The sequence below is a fragment of the Pseudophryne corroboree genome, chromosome 9 (genome assembly GCF_028390025.1).
Source record: "Pseudophryne corroboree isolate aPseCor3 chromosome 9, aPseCor3.hap2, whole genome shotgun sequence".
NCBI lineage: Eukaryota > Metazoa > Chordata > Amphibia > Anura > Myobatrachidae > Pseudophryne > Pseudophryne corroboree.
In genome coordinates, this window is record NC_086452.1 from 41,424,797 (window position 1) to 41,444,801 (window position 20,005).

At 43.4% G+C, this 20,005-nt stretch overlaps 1 protein-coding gene across 15 annotated transcripts in view; it reads right to left on the minus strand.

Moving 5' to 3' along the window:
* Positions 1-20,005, minus strand: part of NFIA (nuclear factor I A) — a 338,982-nt gene that overhangs the window by 141,976 nt on the left and 177,001 nt on the right. For all 15 annotated transcript variants that reach the window (XM_063939242.1, XM_063939238.1, XM_063939236.1 and 12 more), the window contains exon 3: positions 16,646-16,711. In XM_063939242.1, coding sequence (XP_063795312.1) covers positions 16,646-16,711 — 66 coding nt within the window. The remainder of the gene's footprint in view (positions 1-16,645; positions 16,712-20,005) is intronic.

Here is a 20,005-nt window from a genome sequence, read left to right on the forward strand (position 1 = left end):
TACATAGTGCAAAACAGCTAAGGAACATTGAGGCGTTTGAAGAGGAGCATTAGTTTCCATTTGCTTTTTAGAGGGGCCAGGACCATCCGGGACCAGTGGCGGTCTTTGTTGAGTATGTGCACTGGTGAAACGCGTCACTTGGAGCACAGGAAAAATTATATTTTAACAAAGCCGTTTTTTTCTCCTCTCCCCACACATAGGCTCAACTGTAGTCTGTGGAGGTGTTTCTGAAGAGTGGATGTGCCCCTTGGTGGGCGTTTGGTTGGGCATTTAGGAGGTGTTTCTAAATGTGTGCCCCTTGATGAGCGTTGGGTTGGGCATGTAGGCACATGGGTGCAAAATTAACGCTGGTAGGTGTCCCCACTGACCAAGTTGAGTGAATGCGGCCACCACCATAAGTTGCGAGACTTCCCAAACCCCCCCCCACCCCCCCAGTTAGCTGTGGCTATACTCACTGCGGAATGGACATGCACATGTGTGTTTGTGGCGGCACCGGCTAAGCAGCAAACTACATGTATATATAAATATATCTTTATATTCACATTTAGAAAAAAACATTTTTTATAGACACGTCCATGTTTTGTACTTTAGTGATCCCAACTGTGGCGGCATCTCTCCTGCATCTACAGACAGGACTGTGAAGAGAGACTGGCTGGGCCCCGGTAAAGCAGGGGGTGTGGCCTAACTATAGAGGTGTGGCCATGCCCCATTTAAAAAAAATAAACATGGAAAAAGTGTACTGTTAATGAACAGGTGGGCACTGTGCAGCCCTCAGTCAGGCATAGATCCAGGGGGGTCATGATCAATGTTTGCTTACCCCCCTTGCTGGCAGAGGAGACGCAGGTAAGAAGAGGGTGAGGGGCTGGGGGAGTACCTGTATGTGTATTTTCCCTGTCATTATCTAGCTATATCAGAATCTGTGTTAGAGCACTCATCCCTTGCCATCCTTTCCTTACAGAGTCCAGTGATGTTTCGGGAGTGCACTGCAAGTCACTTTGGCAACGAACAATTCAGAAGACGAGAACAGCAGCCGGCGCCAGGATCATTAAACAAGATTGAAGATGTCCTTTTTTTCCCCCCTCTCTCCGTACACTAAAGTATTTAACAATACACAATGTGCCGCATCACCACTTAAACGGTTATTTAGGAAATGTGTCTGTACATTGGGAGAGGTAGCGCAGGGAGGAAGCTGGTCTGGCAGATGACTCTTATATAGTGGATGCTGTAATACTTCAGAACAAGATGAAATGAAGGAAACGCACATGATGAAAAACTTATTACCAGACGATTCAAAGACATTCTCTGTGCAGCATCAGTTCCTGGGGGACTGATGCAGCCATGAGAACCCAGATTTCTCAATCTGATTTATAGATATTATAGATATTTACCAAATAAGTTATGTTGTAATCTTGACAGCGCAGATGACCTAGAGATTAACTTTACATTTAAATCATGATATCGATATATAAGCCTCTTTCATTTTATTGTAAAAGATAACTATCCGATTACATCCCAGAAGCTAGGATTGCTATTTTACCCTTTGAGAGACTGGAACGCGCATGCGTAGCCACTTATTGCCTTATAAAGTCACGAATAAGCAGTGCTAAAATTCATGGTCATCTGTATTATACCCCTTTTCCACTGTAGCACGGGTCGCAGCCGTGTTGCCTGACACGGCTGCGACCCGTGCTACAGCCCCCTTTCCCACAGCGCTCACCAACCCGGCATATTGCCGGGTTAGTGACGCTGCTAGTGACGCGGCAGGGGCGGTGCTGGGAGATCACATGATCTCCCAGCGCCACCCTCCCATACACTGAACGGGAGCCGTGTCGCCTCGACACGGCTCCCGTTCACTCTAGACACCTTACCGGGTTGAACACGTGTTCAACCCGGCAAGCTACCTGGGTAGGATTCCCGGATCACTTGATCCGGGAATTTGCAGGGGGACCCTTTTCCACTAGGGAAAAACACGGGTAAATGCGCGTCCCCGCGCATTTATCCGTGTTTTAAGGAGCTAGTGGAAAAGGGGTATTATTGTGCATGTATGTTCCTGCAGAGCAAGACCCTGATTGGTGCGCAATAAGACTGTTCTCTGCCATTCTGCAGTTGCAATGAGACTGTAAGGCATCCTGATACAGTTGCTACATCCCTCATAATGTGCATTCGCTGCCCTTTGAAGAACAATTAAAGCTCTTGTTCTGTGGCAGGAAAACTTGTTTTTGTATGTGTGGCCAAGAGGAGATTTCCAGCAAGAGTTTCACAAATCTGTCAGGTTCCTCTCATCTGAATGGGAAACATTTGAACCCTACACAAATGAAGTCAGATGATGCGTTAATCCATGCGAGTAAAAATAAATGCAGCTTTGCAAAAATAGGAGCATAAGGGCACGGGGGGGAAAAAAAAAAAAAATTCTGAAGCGCCCAGTTTTTTTTTTAACTTTTGGAAATTTTCCAATATCAACTAAAAATAATAAATATACATAAATATTGTATGGCTACTATCCGCTAGTTTTCAGCAGACTTTATTCCATTACTATTAAACCGACAGACATCTGGATTGTAAATGCATGTCCAAGGCGAATAACACATTTATAAATGTTGAGTACGATCTTGAAGGATTCATTTTGCCCAATTAACCATACGCCACAGTACACTGTGGGGGATATTCAATTGTTTGAAAATAGACAGGAAAAAAAACAGACACCCAACCGATTTTTCAAACATTTGAATTCCCCCCTGTGTTGTTTTCACTGTAACCCCCCCCCCCCCCCCCCCCCACCGGGTGTAGTACGGGTGACCGGCGGTCTCCTGACCGCCGGTCACCTTACCGACGCCGGGATCCCGGCAGCATACCGACGCCGGGATCCCGGCGGGGAGGGGCGAGTGCAGCAAGCCCCTTGCGGGCTCGCTGCGCTCGCCACGCTGCGCTCGCCACGCTGCGGGCTCGGTGGCGACCTGCGGTCGCCACGGGTTCTATTCCCACTCTATGGGTGTCGTGGACACCCACGAGTGGAAATAGTCCCTGTTGGTCGGCATGCCGACCATCGGGATAGTGAGCCGTCGGGCTCACGGAGGAGGTCATGTGACTGTCGGTCAGCCGACCGGCGGTCACATGACTACCACCCCCCACCCCCCTGAGTATCCTGAGGAACACCTACCAGAAGGTGTGAAAGCCACCAGTGCACTCTGCAATCACCGTCGGGTAACGGGGCCAAATTACCCAAGGCATACCTCCCAACATGACCCTCTCCAGGAGGGACACACCTTTCATGAATCGATGAGCATATTTCATACTTCGTGTATGTTTTTGAATTCACACAGTGTACACTATATTCGTGTTCCTCTTCTTTTTGGTAAAATATAACCCGCACACCTTGAGACTTATAGGCCGGCCGATATGAACAATCTCGTTCAGTAATGAAGAATGTTCATATTTTTCAGTGTGTAGGCACCAAACAATGAACAATGCGCAACCCCGCCATCATTCATTGTTGGTGCCGGGTCATTTATGCCTGCAAGCCAATATGGACAATCTCGTCTATATTAGCATGCAGGGCTATGGGGCTGGGTGACATCACGGAGAAACTTCACTCCCCCGTCACAAGTCCCCCCACCCCCCCAGCGCCGCCGGGTCACCCAATTAGCCCAGTGTATAGGGCACTTAAAGGCTGGAGAAGCACTAGAACCCCCCCCACCACCTTTTTCCCAATTTAATCCCACAGTTTTCTAGGGATTTACTGGCGTGGAGTGGAGTTCCCAAAGCTTCAATGGCATGCCCCTAACCTCCGCTCGCCCTTTCTCATTGGTGCAAGTTATCTACACTTCTCACCTATATATTTATATGCTTTCTTTGTCCGGTATTGTAGCTGTCATTTATTCGCCATGTGATCTTAGTTGGTGTGTCCTATCCATGTCTTCAAAGCACAAAGTTTTACACCTGTTAGATTAGCAAGTCTATAAATTCCCTTCAAGACAAAAAGTAAAACAAGCGTTTATCTTTAAGCCAATGAACTCGGAAAGGCTGGGAACAGTACCAGTGTAGCTTCCCTGAAGGCTGTGGCGGCCGGCGATAGCTTCAGATACAAGACAAAAACAGGTGCACACATAGCGGAAACTAATTTCAGCTAAAATGAGATTTTCTCTGCTATGTGCTGCAGCTGAAATCCGCCAGCCAGAAACCATGGTCTTCCTTCAGCCACTGACTTAATCCAATCACCTTGCGTTGTTGCTACAGAAAGAGAACAGCTTACCAAACAGAAGGTTCCCAGAGATCATAGCAATATTATTCCTGTACCTGCAATGATCTGCATAAACCGCGGTTATCTGCGTTACTACATCGCTAAAGTGCAGCATTTTAGGCTGCCCTGCCTTCATCAGCCAATCTGATGTTTCTACACTGCATTAGACAAGTGACATCTAGAATCTGGTTGGATGCTTTGAGCTTCAGGCTTTTTCTGCCCAGGCGCGCTACCAGGCCTTTCTAATTCATACTTACCTACTCTCCAGGAAGTTGCGGGAGACTCCACATTTTTAAGGTAGTCCCCCACACCCCTGGAAGAGTGGCCACCTCTCCCACATCCCGTCCACTTCCTAGTGAAGCAAGCAGGATGTAGAGAAAACAAGGAATCGCAGCTACGTTTTGAGGGGGCGTAGCTAAATTGCGGACACGCAAATCAAGGCATTTTGCTGCTATGAGGCAGGGCCTAAAGACATAATTGCACCCCGACAGCATCTATCTCAGGAGTACAAACAACACTACTTGCTGGGTACGCTGCTTGGACATTGGTTTTAGTTCTGTACTCCATCCTGGACACTCTACCCAGCTGGACCTTGGTGACCCGGCTGTGAGTTTGTGCCTGACACTCTTCCTGATGCCGCTGCAGGCTGTTCCCTGCTCCCCGCTGACACCCGGATGAATAAACCACCCTATCTACACCACTATTCCCGGGAGAACATATCCCGAATCCAGTACAATCCCAGTAAATCCGGGATTAAGAGTATCCCTACCCTAACCCCCACCCTAGTATCCTAACCTAAACCTCACCCTAGATATTCATCCTAATATCCTAATACCCTATCCATTATACCACAACAACAACAACCCCAAACCTTTCTCTAACCATAACCCCCCTACACCTAACACCACAACCAACACCGCTAAACCAACCCTAATACCCTATCCCTAATACCCTAAACCAAACCCCAAAACCCGAAGTCCTAACCTAACCTAATACTCTAACCTCTAATCCTTATACCCGCATCCCAAAGGGCAGACTGGATGGGCCATATTCTTCTTATCTGCCGCCACATTCTATGTTTCCATGTAAGTAGGCACGTACAGAATGTTCTAATTACAGTATTAACACTGCACAGAGCACAGGTACTGCACATTGGGCGCAAACCCAATTGTTGCATGGTTGAGCGATTACCGTATGTGTCCGACTCGCAGGGCGCATGTGGCGCGATGGTCATGTGACAGCGATTGCAGAGGGGATTTATTTATCAAGTTATTAATAGTTGGGTTAATGAGGAGTGGCAGCAAAAACACAGGCATGTCATAACAGTTTTCTGGTGTGTCTTAGCCTGTGATCCCGTGTGCAGAAACAGTGGCTCCAGCCTCTCATTCCCTGTGACCATGCTGTGCGCCCATAGCGCCACTCCGGGCTACATAAGTTCCATAATCAACACAACTCTACACATCTTCAGGCGGCTGCGGCTTTTGCATAATTTCGTACAGTCGATGCGTACACATTTGCAGCTGCAGTGACATTAGCGCACAAAGCTGAATCGGGCACATTATCTTTTTTACTGTGGTACCCAGTTTAATAGTTCGTTGTCAGGGCTCGCACACACAGCTGCTTCCTATTTATCTGTTTTGACAGCAGGACTGCAAACACAGCTGGCGCTAGGGATCACTGATCCCTAAATACGTGTACAAATGTCTGACGTAGGTGCTGGATGCCCCAGAGATGCCGCATCTCCTGTATTGCTTGTTGGTTGCTCCCATGCTTTTATGTGGGTTTTAATCAGAGTGTTTACAGTCCGTCAACGCACACTTTTTGAGAACTGTTGAAAACACAGAAACATAGAATGTGACGGCAGATAAGAACCACTCAGCCCATCTAGTCTGCCACTTTTTTAACCATATTGTTACCTCAAACACTATTAGATCCTTTTTTCTTTGTAAGGAAATCCTTATGCCTATCCTATGCATGTTTAATTTGCTCTACTGTCTTAGCCTCTACCACCTCTGCTGGGAGGCTATTCCACTTGTACACTACCCTTTCTGTGAACCCTTCTTTGTACAGTCTCTAATGTATTAATATCCTTTTGAAGATATGGTCTCCAGAACTGGACACAGTATTCTAGATGAGGCCGTACCAATGACCTATACAGTGGCATTATTACTTCTTTCTGCTGCTGCTGATTCCTCTCCCAATGCAGCCAAGCATCTGACTAGTCTTTCTCATTGCTTTTTTACATTGCTCACCTGCCTTTATGTCACCTGAAATAGTGGCTCCTAGATCCCTTTCCTCCTCAGTAGTTTCCTGTATAGTGCCATTAATACTATATTTACTGTAGTTACCACGCTCTTGGTCATTCCCCTAGTCTACCTAGATCATCAATCATTTGTTTTACCACTCCTGGTGTGTCTACCTTATTGCATTGTGTCATTGTGCCTTGTGTCATCTGCAAAAAGGCATACAGTACTTTCTCTTTAATACCACTTGCAATGTCACCAATAAAGATCTTAAAAAGCACTGGTCCAAGTACAGACCTGGGGTACTCCACTTGTAGCATTTCCCTCCTGAGAATGCACTCCATTTACTACAACTGTTTTCTATCCTGCAACCAAGATCTTATCCATTCAATCATCTTAGAATCCAATCCCAAGCTTTCAAACCATCTTAACTGACAATTTTTCACTTCAAAATCGTTCACATTGTTACATTTATTTTTTATTGTATTTAATATAGTTTAAGAAGTATATTTTTAAATATTTAAATATTATATTATGCATATCTACAGAACGGATCTCCTCGCGAGGGGACACGGTGGGGTGGCGCAGTCACATGTGATCTGACCATACTAGTTAAGTGGTTAACTGTATAATTACACCCCATCAGGATCCTGCTTCATCACTAAGGTCCTTGACCTTAGGAATAGCTCAGACACAGCTATGTCATCTTACACTCACTCTTCCTTATATAATTTTCCTTTTTACACTCTAGGACCCGTGATCCCAGACTCTTAACAAAGAGTTTTTCAGTGTTGGGCATTCGTATAGGGTCCTGGTCCTGTATAGAGGAAGCTGCTTGGAGCGGGCATATTAAATTATTGTTTTAATTTGTGTCAATGGCCCATAACGTACTGTAAGTGCTCTTCAAACGTGGATCAAAATCAACAGAGAAGTGTGAAAATCAACAAAAAATGTCCTTATATCAACAACTGGTGATGACGGACCAATGTTTGTTTGTTAATCAAACAGTGGGTTGATGTGCGGCTGTAGAACGTCTTAGATCCCCGAATTTGTGTTAGGGAAAATACTGTAGGAGCTGTGCAGGGCTGTATCAAACTTGGTGTAACCGGTGTCACGGATACCAAAATCAAACATGGCTGTGCCCGGGACATCGGCCCCTGCGGCCGGTCTCTGAAGCACTGTGCAGGAGATGCCACTCCGTTATTCAGTTACGGCCCTGGGCTGGTGGGCTTTTACCATCACTGAGTTCATCCATGAGTACATTAATTATGGTGGAGAATTTCCAGCAGAGCTTCCTCTATGTCATATTTATTGATTTTGGTATATACAAAATGGTCTCGGGGGGCTACAGTGAACAGACTTTCTGATTCTGAGCCCAAGAGTTAACTTTAAAAAAATATATATATATATCTATAGGAATGTGAAAGATGCGTTTGCAAGTTCAGGCTTACAACTGGAAAGTGGTAAAACCAGTTGGGCGAGCTGCCGCTAAATGCGACGGAGAACAAAGGGGTTTTATGTTGCTAACTGAGCTCAGGGGCTCGCAAATTTCTTAAAATAAAATCCTGCCGCTTTGCAGATTCTAATCTCACTCGCTCTTGCTTTAGATGAGCGAGCTGAGATGGTACAGATAATCCGCCCATCAGGTCAAATGGAAATTCAGGTAACGAGTCTCCTTTGCATGAGAGCAATCCTGCTCACGCAGTGACCTGCAAGACCTAGTTTTATACCATATTCATAAAGTACCACACGTATGTAATACATAGCTTAATACATGATGTCACGCTAACACGCACATTTCAGTGTCTGTTGGAGAAGCTGCTTTAAGGTAAATTAAGGTAAGGTAGTCATTCTTATTCAATGAAGCTGCACCTTTGCTTATCACCGTCATTAACACAACGGCAATTCCAAATATCTTAAGTTCAGTATAGGCAGGGGAAGGTCTTACTAGAAACAGCATATGAATGTCACTAGTACTGTAGATTATTATTTTTTTTATAAGGAAACTAATTTTGTATTTAGTGGTTCTGCTCTTCTCCTAAATTCTGCCTGCGTTCCAGAACCTTTTGCTGAGCTACAGAATTTTTTATTTAAACATTACCCCTCCCCGAAGACAATTTAAACCAGCGATTGGCTTCAGGGGTCATATGTGCGTCCCGTCAAACTTTGCAAGGGCTGCACAGGACCTTGATCTTAATCATAAGTTATATAATCACATTTAATCAAAGATACAGCTATCTATAATAACATATCACGAGTGTTGCAAGTTACAATACACAAATCTGATAATAAAACAGAATGAAGATAAGGGCCACGGGTGAAGACTCGGAGGGCCAAATGCGGCCCCTAAATCTGCCTTTTACACATCGCAGGTTTAAACTGTTAGAATTTTATTCTAAACGAGTTACCAGCCTGTCAAAATGACGGAACAACATAACAGTATTGTCAGAGCCGTCGGCTGTGCGCGCCCGAACGGAGCAACTTGAATTGCTCCGTTAGGCGCCATCTAGTGTCTGCAGGTACGCACAATGCTTGAATTCCCCCCATAGAGGTGAGGAGCAGGTCGCCTTTAATTATATAGGATAGGAAGTGAAATGGATATAAATGTATAGTAGTAAGCAGATAAATCTTTCTGTAATCATCAATTAAAGTAATAATAAGAAATACTGTACATAACTGCACTAGTCCACAATCTATAAAACATTCAATGAGACTAAGAGGTAGATTTATCAAAGCTAAAGCATAACTCCCAACATTTAACTTGTAGAAAGACGGTCGTGGCCTCTGGCAAAAGAGGCGTGGCCTTGGGAAAAGGAGTAGTGGCTTTGCGACAATGCCACAACCGCTTGCCACGCCTCCCGTTTTCGTCACTGAAGGGGCATACCCTCTGTGAGCTGCTGGTATACCCCCTATCCCTCTGTCTCCCGTGAATAAAACGGGACTGTTCTGCGAAAACCGGGACAGTTGGGAGGTATGACTCAAGTCCCAACCAATCAGCTCCTGTCATTTTTCAAACACAGCCTGTAACATGGCAGTTAGGAGCTGACTGGTTATTACTTTATTTCTCTCTACTTTATCTCTCTCCAAGATATATCTTCCCCTTATTAAAATTTAAAATAGTTACAGCTCCTTCAAATGGAAGATTGACTCACTTAAGTTCAAACTCGAGTTTGTCATTTACTTTTGTTGCATTTAAGAGAAAAACTTTGCATTGCTATATATATTTTGAACACGGTGCTGTTTTCTCTTGAGCTGTGCATTGGGTGTTTTCAATGGTTACTTGTTGCCTTTTACTTACTGTGCTACAGTCCGATACATTCAGACAATAAAAGGTTCCCCCTTTTTTATTTCTTCTGTGTAAACTTTGGATTTCAGTCTTTGCAAACATGTGCGATTGCGTATATCTGAGCCCCGGGGGGGGGGGGGGGGGGGGGCGCAACACGCACTTGAAAACTGCTCATCCAGCCTTTAACATCTCTATAGGAGGAATTATTCTTTTAGAACTATGACCTGTGTTACGTGCCTACAGCCTATAGTGGGCGCTGTAAGTCTATTTTTCATGGGTGTGGCCAGATCGCTGGTAAAGGCATATTTGTAAGCTACCCCCTGAACGTTACTGTGACTACAGCATGCCAGATATTTGTAGAATAAACAGCCTTCTGCTTTATAAATCACAGGGGAGAATAATATTAGAAATTAGCATGCAAGCATCCGGGGGCTTTGTAAGAGGCAGGAGAATTCTGCAAATAGATTTATACTGATAGAGGAGACGGGCTATACACAACTGAGCACAGTTTTTACATGAAGGCTGCAACTACTGCAAATGAATTTCACATATAAAAATACATTACTTTCCCCCCGTTTGACATTGATGAGCTGATAGCTACATCTCAATGTCACTGTTTTTGCAAAATGAAGCCACTCAGGACTAAAGTAATCTACAGTGAGGTAACCCAGTCACATGCCTGTCGCTGGGAAACGTAACGGATTGCTTGAGGGTGAGCTAAAAAATGTCTTCTGCTTTCCTTTCACCAGAAATAAACAGACTGCTCGATCTGTAAAATAATGGAAGTCTCCACCAAGGTTATTTGGGAACCAGAGGGGAAATGCCAGATCTGGATTATCCGTTAGGTAACCTAGGCTCCTGCAGAGGTCTCAATGAGCAAGTCGGAACCTAGGTGGCTCTAGTCCATTTTATGCTTGCTTCTTCTTGACAAATAGAGGGGGAAGGAGGCACCAGATCTAGTATCTTTACTAGGACCCCGTAAGGTCTGAAGCTGACAGTGGTTCCTTATTTCTGTAAGGGCAATTACTGTCTGCAAACTTCACGACCTATGGAAATCTGTAAAATAAACATGCGCTAGGCTTGGTTGGCCGTTACAGTCACAACCTAATACCACTTAGGGCAGAGATTTTCAACCTTTTACAACTCGCGGCACACTGAACAAGATATAAATATTGCCAAGGCACACTCAAATATAATGGTGATGCATGGTGCAGTTGCGTGTCCTAGGGTGTCATGTCACAGCTTCTCCATAGGTAACGCCTGAGCCACATCTGAGAAAGCCAGAAGAGCCCAACACTGCCCGGGCCCAAAATTAGAACTGGTTCTGCAACCACTAAACCCACCAGTATTGATCATTCCAGGGCCTCAGTAGCAGCAAAACACTGACGGGCCCGGCTCTGCTTCTATGGCGGCACACCTGGAGACTGCTCAGGGCACACTAGTGTGCCACAGCACAGTGGTTGAAAAACACTGACTTAGGGGGTAATTCAGACCTTATTGTAGCGGCACATTTGTTAGCAGTTGGGCAAAACCATGTGCCCTGTAGGTGTGGCAGATATAACATTTGCAGAGAGAGTTAAATTTGGGTGGGTTATATTGTTTCTGTGCAGGGTAAAGACTGGCTGCTTTATTTTTACACTGTAATTTAGATTTCAGAATGAACATTCCCCACCCAAATCTAACTCTCTCTGCACATGTTATATCTGCCCCCCCTGCAGTGTACATGGTTTTGCCCAACTGCTAACAAATTTGCTGCTACGATAAGGTTTGAATTACCCCCTTAGTACCATCTGCGTTGCTCATTTAAATCTCATACACATTTATCCTAAAATACTGCTTGGCTATAGCGTGACAGACGGGATTACCTCTATTCTTTAGTCATTGTTGTAGGTTTCTACCCATATAGGAAAGCCTATACTTTCCACAAGTCCCAAACTTACTTTAGATACTCCTGATTTTTTTAGACATAAAATGGGTGTGAACTGATGGGAAATGGGCGTGGATAACTTTGGTGTCTTTATTGATCTGACCATGGGTGTGGCCGAATTTATCCCAATTTCTCCAATTGAGATATGCGAAGCTTGGTACAAAATGTGATACAATATTTCAGAATAATGTGAGTAAACAAATATGAAGGGTGTGCAATAAATTTCCGGATGTGCAGTGCACAGGTAGACTAGACACAATCTGACTGTCTGGTTGGGAACTGTAATCTCTGACTAAAGTTTTGACTAAAGAAGTAGGCATGTTCACTTCCTTCACAAACTTTGTTATGGAGCTCAACAGAGACCACTGGAGAGCCATGATCTTCTACCACTACGAGTGTGGTCTGCGACACCAGGTGCCCCATCAGCTGACTCGAGAGCAGAAGGAGGCTTGGGTGACTTGGTGCCACCACATGCTGGCCAGGTTTGATGGCGGTCGCTCAAACTCTCTCTCTGGGAGATCATCAGTATCGACGAATCCTGGATCTACAGTTTTGACCCAGAGACCAAACAACAGTTGGCCCAGTGGACCCTAGTTGGAGGTGCGCCGCATAGAAGATCTGACAAGAGCGCAGCATGGCCAAGCAGATGGTGGCTGTTTGTGTGTCCAAGACTGGTCATGTAGCTACCGTACCACTCATGCAGTAGCACACCATCACTGGGAACTGGTACGCCAACCAATGCCTGCCGCAAGTGCTGGAAGCCATTTCCAGGCACCGTCAAAACTTGCGATCATGGTGCCCTTCTTCATCATGACAATAAACCTGCCCACAAGGTCCAGGAAAGTGGTGGATTTTCTGACCCATGAATGTATCCAGGAGCTTGGTCATCCAACGTACAGTCCAGACCTGGCCCCTTGTGACTTCTTTGTGTTCCCACAAATTAAGAAGTGCAAGATGCGTGGGATTCATTTTGAGTCCCCAAAAGCTGCAGTGGAGACCTTCATCAAGGATGTAGAAGACATACCTGCTTCAGACTGGTCCAGCTGCTTCACCAAGTGGTTTGAGGACCTAATTCAGATCTGTTCGCTCGCTAGCTATTTTTTGCAGCGCTGCAAACAGATAGACGCCGCCTATAGGGGAGTGTATTTTAGCTTTGCAAGTGTGCGAACGCATGTGCAGCCGAGCAGTATTAAAACAGTTTGTGCAGTTTGAGTAGCTCTGACCTTATTCAGCCGCTGCAATCACTTCAGCCTATTCGAGCCCCGGAATTGACGTCAGACACCCGCCCTGCAAACGCCTCAACACGACTGTGTTTTTCCAAACACTCCCAGAAAACGGTCAGTTGCCACCCACAAACGCCCTGTTTCTGTCAATCACCTTGCGTTTGGCTGTGCGAATGGATTCTTCGCTAGAACCAGTACACAGCAACGATCCGCTTTGTACAAGTACGACGCGCCTGCGCATTGTGGTGCGAAAAACGCTAGCGAGCGAATAGATCTGAATTAGGCCCTCAGTGCATTCAAATTTGCAAAAACAGCTCTGGCGAATACTTTGAAAAAAAAAAAAAAGTAATGTCCACTTTGTTTGTACATCTAATACTTCTTGTGCATCTGGATACCTACTGTACAATGTACACGCCTTGTACAGATACTAAACAGAAGATGCAATTTTCATGTTACAGTCCACATTTCCCAGCAGTCCCATTTTCTTCAGGACAGTCCTATTTGTCCCATCAAAAAGGGGCAGGTTTAGCAATGTAGGGGTGTGGTATGGGGAAAAGGGGTGTGGTTTGGGATAACCTAGACATGGCTTGGCTAATTTGGTTTGTGCATATCTTTGTACTTATTTTAGGCTGCAAAGTGTTATGGGGAATCCCAGACTCTGCACTAAGGGACACAATTTATCATAGCTTTGTTTCTTTAATGCACCTTCTGTATTAATGGCATAATAATACGGCAGATGATGATGCGCTTCAATGTTACTTTATGCAGTGTTACTAAATATGCAATAATGGGACACAGTTTGTCTATAATCTGTACCTTTATAAAGTCTCAGTATTCCTACAGGATTTATAACCATACAGGATTTGTAGGTCGTACAGAGATGTACAGTATAGCAGAGAATGAAAATTCACGGTGGTGTAATTAATTAATAAGGGATATTATCAACCAGGATACGGAAAGCACCAGATATCTTCCAGGGGGTAAATTTACTAAGATGGGAGTTCTATTTAAGATGGGATGTTGCCCATAGCAACCAATCAGCTTCTACTTCTCATTTATCTAGCACCTTCTAGAAGATAATACCTGGAATCTGATTGGTTGCTTTGGGCAACATCCCATCTTAAACAGAACTCCCATCTTGGTAAATTTCCCCCCTGGTCTCATCACGTTGTCAGCTAGGGTACATATTATTTGGACTAATGATTACCTTACGGTACTCTATCCAAATGGTATAACTTTTGGGTTGAGATAACTTTTCAGCTGATAAATTTGTATGTCCAAGTAAATGTTAACAAAGTATATATTATACCATTAATACTGGTAACATACTCTGAAAGCTATTATTATAATTATTATCCTTTATTTATATGGCACCACAAGGGTTCCGCAGCGCCCAATTACAGAGTACATAAACAAATAATCAAAACAGGAAAATAGCAACTTACAGTTGATGACAATATAGGACAAGTACAGGGTAAATAAACATAGCTACAAAAGCAAATGACACTGAAATAAGTATCAGGTTGCAGAGGACTGCTGGAGTTGGTGCAGTTGAAGATTATTAAAGAAAAGGATAAGCACATGAGGGAAGAGGGCCCTGCTCGTGAGAGCTTACATTCTAAAGGTTAGGGGTAGACAGACAGGGGTGACACAGACGGGGTACACAGAGAGCGTGGAACAGAGGGTTAGGATGAGAGATGGCTGAGTTTGGTGAAGAAGTGGGTCTTGAGAACCCGTTTGAAGTTTTGTAGAGAGGTGGAGAGTCTGAGGGGGAGAGGAAGGGAATTCCAGAGAATTGGAGCAGCACGTGAAAAATCTTGGAGGTAGGAGTGGGAGGAAGTAATCAGTAGGCAGGAGAGTCAGTGTGCATTAGCAGAGCGAAGAGGACGGGTGGGAGTGTAAGGGGAGATAAGGTCAGAGATGTAAATGGGAGAGGAGTGGGTGAGGGCTTTGTAAGTGAGTGTGAGAAGCTTGAAATTGATTCTGAAGGGGAAGGGGAGCCAGTGAAGGTCTTGTAGGAGAGGAGAGGTGGACGTAGTGCGTTTGGTGAGGAAAATGAGCCGGGCAGCAGCATTGAGGATAGATTGGAGTGGAAAGAGGTATTTGTCAGGAATGCCAGTCAGGTGGAGATTGCAGTAGTCCAGTCTGGAGATGACCAGTGAGTGGATAAGAGTCTTAGTAGCATCCTGGGTCAGAAATGGTCTGATCCTGGAAATATTTTTTTAGATGAAAACTATCTCACTGATATGGTTATATAGTGTAATGCTATATAAGGGTGTTTATTTTCTATTGTGGCCTGTAACCATGGCAGTTGCACTCCTTTTTGTAAAAGATCCTTTTAAAGCTACAATGATAGAAGTGACTGTGATAATAATTACGATGGGAAATTTGAAACACAATCATTTGCAACAAGGTATTTATACAGATGTTTTTCAGCATTATATGCGGGAGATATATCAAACATTGGAGAGAGAAATTGTGGAGAGAAGTAAAGCACCTACTAATCAGCCTTGAGGTAGCATTTATCAAGTACATTGTGTAGAATGATGCTGACTAGTTGCTATCGCAACATCTCTACCGGCCCACTCCTTTCACTGATTGATAAACCAACTACTTTATCTCTCTCCACGGCTTGATACACCCCCCCCCCCATAAAATAAGTAACTGAGGCAAAGAAAATGATGATAGTTACACTTTTGAAATTGAGCAATTATAAACAGTTATATTAATTTACCCAAAACGCAGATGGGACACAACGGTTACAGTACATGTCAGTCATGCCTACTATGGGATCTGTTTCATGGACAACATTACATACTGAGCTGGAAGGAATTGATCAAATAAGGATTTTTAATCTAGCGCACATATGCATCATGGTGGCGGCCATTTTGAGGGCAGAACCAAAGTCAGTAATATGTCCCGTGGGACCAGTAATATTACTGATGTGCCTGACTGGTGTCCAATGCACTGGTAGGTAGTATTCTCAGACATAAATATTGGTCATGCCAACAAAATGGATGCCTCCACCAATTGCACTTTAAGTAATTTGGCAACCTGCAATTGCTTTATCCTAGGTCAGTGGTTCTTGAATCACAGTATTTTTTTATCACAATAGTTTTTTTCATGGCACCCCTACTTAAAAAGTTTCTTGATAAATTTTGAAAAATATTAAATTAAGTAAATTGTGTCTGTCATCCATAGGGTCAGCTATGTGGTAGTGCACAGTTGTGTTTCTGATTGTCCACATGGTTTATGATTGGCAGCCACTAGTACTGGCGTGGCCTATCATTTTTATTTGGTCCTGGACCACCAACCCGTGGCACCCCTGCAAGAGCCTTCCAGCACCCCACAGTACCTAGGCACACAGTTTGGAGACCACTGTCCCAGATCCAGTGATATCACTGGGACATCTCTTTATATCACACTGGTTCATAGGGAATGGATAGGCTGCAGAATTTATCCCCATGAATGCTGCTTCGTCCACTTTAAAAAAAAAAGTGCAATTTTGCCACCAGAGATGCAACCAAAAATGATGTAGCAATGCTTTCCACTGAACAACCTACCATGGGAAATGGACAGCTTTGCCGGTACTACAAAATGACAGCTTTTAAAAATAAGTATCCCTCAGAAATACAAGTATTTAAGCAGCAGTAATCATATAAATATACACACACACACACACACACACACACACACACACACATGGTGATGTTGTGTCATATAACTCACCATTCTCTGGCTGGTCCTTTATATCAACCTCACTGGGATGGCTGGGACTCTCTGATTGACTTGAATCTGGTAAAAAAAAAATATATATATATTTATACTTTACAATATATTTTTTATATAACAAAAAGTAAAAAGTGTCCAGTAAATAAGAAAAAGTTTTGGAAGCATTGCCCCAAACCAAGAATGAAGGTGCAGACACTTAAATAACTATGCCAGTGAAACAAATAACTTAATATTCAAAGCTCGTGTAGTCCTGTGTGTGGAAGTACTTGTCCAGGTGTCCAAAAAAAACATGAAAAACAAAAACATCAAGACGTGCCCCAACAGCAGTATCGTCTGATTCCACCTCTGTGTGCGCAAACTTAATAATGTGATCTAAAGCCCCGTACCACAGATAAAATGAAACGGCCTTATCTGAAAATGATTGAAGTCCTTTCACCAAGCATAGACCACGCAATTTATCAGCAGGTGACCTCAAAGGAAACATATATATCTCATAGATTAATACTGTTATACAACTTTGTAGATTTCTGAAAGTAAAAACTCACAATATAAAAATAAAAAAAAACTAGACAAAACTACGTATCTCACACAAAAGAGGTCAATTGGTGTAACAATCGGTTCCTCCTCCCACCATAATGAAGTGTATACCAAAGGCACACCTCATTGTGGTAAACTATATCATCATTATTATTATTATTATTATTATTATTATTATTATTATTATTTTCAATTAAACAATCTTCGGTCTCATCTCTGCTACAAAAGAAAACAACAACTTGATTCCACATCATGATGCTAAACTGTCTCAAGTTTCATATTCCCGCAGAGCATGGACGTGTAAAACAGTGAGGGCTGTCAATCATCCGGACGCAACAGGTAATCAGATGAATAGATTAATAATTGTCCATACATAATTAATGCAAATGAGTGATCCATATTGGAAGCATTTCCATTCAATCAATAGAATTACTTAGTGCAGTGGACTCTGCATATTCCATTGACATTGTGTACTGGGCATTAACTCATTGCCATTTCCCAAGAGGCGGGGCTGGATGTGCAGCAGCTTAAACACAGACGCCCAGCTGATTAGCAAAATGCATTTATGTTTCACTCAGCAAACCATTCTTTACGAACCATGTCATTGTAAAGTGTATATATATATATATATATATATATATATATATATTTATTTGCTGTAATGAACTCAACTGAGAGACGGCTGATTAGGAACATTGCGGAAAACCGCAGCTCTGCCATTAAACCACACCCACCAATCAGAAGCTTAATATCACAGGCTAGTCATTAGTATAGACAGAAGTAGTAATCTATTATTCTATTGGTTGCTATAGTTTGGTTGCTATAGAGTTATATTGTACCTTTCAGCAATGTAACCATCAGAAACTATTTCTGTGAGATGGGCTGATATTGTAGTTGAGGTTTACTTTAACATTTAGGGGTATATTTACTAAGGTGTGAGTTTTTTTTTTTTTTTTTTTTAGAAGTGGAGATGTTACCCATAGCAACCAATCAGATTCCACTTAACATTTATCTAGCTGCTTCTACAAGATAATAGCTAGAATCTGATTGGTTGCTATAGGCAACATCACCAGTTCTAAAAAAAAACCCTTAGTAAATATACCCCTTAGAGTATCTGACAAAAGAAGACACACGTATACATATAACCTAATTTTCCTACTATCTAGTCTTTATAATACACAGATTGTATTGCAAGAGAAGAGTTCTACAAATACCTATCGTATAATGGTATTGAAAAAAAAAATACACAAAAAGCGTTACGTAGAGTTGGCCATACAAATGTGCAGTCAGGATTGCTGAGGAGAAACAGGCCGTGGACCAGAACGTCATCTGGAGAGGCGTGTGGCACTGGCAGGTCTCGCAGTTTAATTCCGTGGCGAGCTCTGATGATTCGCAATTGTAAACCTTCAGTGACCGTCTTTTAAACTGCTCACCTCCGACAATAAATCTCTCGGCTGCCTTCGCTTTGACCGGCTGGGTTTTGGCATTGTAGGCCATCTCTGGCTGATGGCAATCTTTTATGTACAGCCCACAACTATTGGACGGTGGAGGCCAGATGGCTGAAGGCCCAGTGGACAGCTGAATTTCCATAGGAAATATGCATAGCACTTAGACACAACCATCAAATCCATTCACTGCGGTACTTTCAGGTACAGGAGAGCTATTAGAGAAGGTTTAGGCTCCATGAACATGGGGTTGCATGGATTTATTCCCTTCTCTGATGACAGGTGATCAGGGGAGAGAACAATAACCACATTAGGGATCACTGATCCCTATAGGGAGATGGCAGTGCTGTGCACACGAGGGCTTCACCAGCGTGGATCACAGACCGGGTGCAGGGGAACGTACAGCGAGTTCTATTTCTTTCTGCCCTGTCATCTGCCTTGGGCAGAGTTATGGCTTTTACACACACACATTCACAGCAGACTTCCAGATAGAGGTGGTCGTAAAACTCAGCTTACTACACTGGAGCTAGTAACGCTACAGATCACATACAAGGAGACAGGATGGACTCTAGTATAATGTTTAGGAGACTGTCATGGACAAGGTACAGGAGGTGATGGATGCCTGAGGAGTTATGGCGTATGTTAGCTTTTACCACTATGGGGTCTATTCAATTCCTGTCGGATCCTCTCTGACGGAGAGGATCCGACAGTTAGGTATTCAATTTCCGGCCATTTCCGACATTGTCAAAAACAGGCCAAAAACCTGTCTGAAATGCCCTCAAATCCGGCAAAATACGTGAATCCGTGGCTAATCTGCTGATCCACGCGTTTTCCGACATGTCGGAAAAATGGCAACTGAGTGGAATAGGTCGAATCCTGATTCGACCTAAAAAAGTCGTAATGTGCCGTCTTTTTCCGACTTGATGGCAATTCCGACTTCAATTGAATAGACTCCTATAATTTACTATTTAAAAAAAAAAAAACTGGTTGCTATGGATTACACAATATGCAACTTGCACTATTTTCATGGATAACCCTTCATCTCCTGAGGAAAACAGCATTATTATTATTATTATTACTTTCATGGGAGATGTATGAAGCCTTCTAAAGAGTGGATAAGTGTGCAAGTGAAGAAGTTGCCTATAGCAACTAGCTTCTAGCTAGCATTTTATAGAATGCACGTAAATGATAGCTAGAAGTTGGTTGGTTGGTTGGTTGGTTGGTTGGTTGGTATAGGCAACTTCTCTACTTATCCACTCTTTAGAAGGCTTGATACATCTCCCCCTATAATTGAATTGGTTACTATTGGTAACACCTTCATATAGATGCCCTTCTAATCCATAGCAACCAATCAGAATTCCATAGTAACCAATCA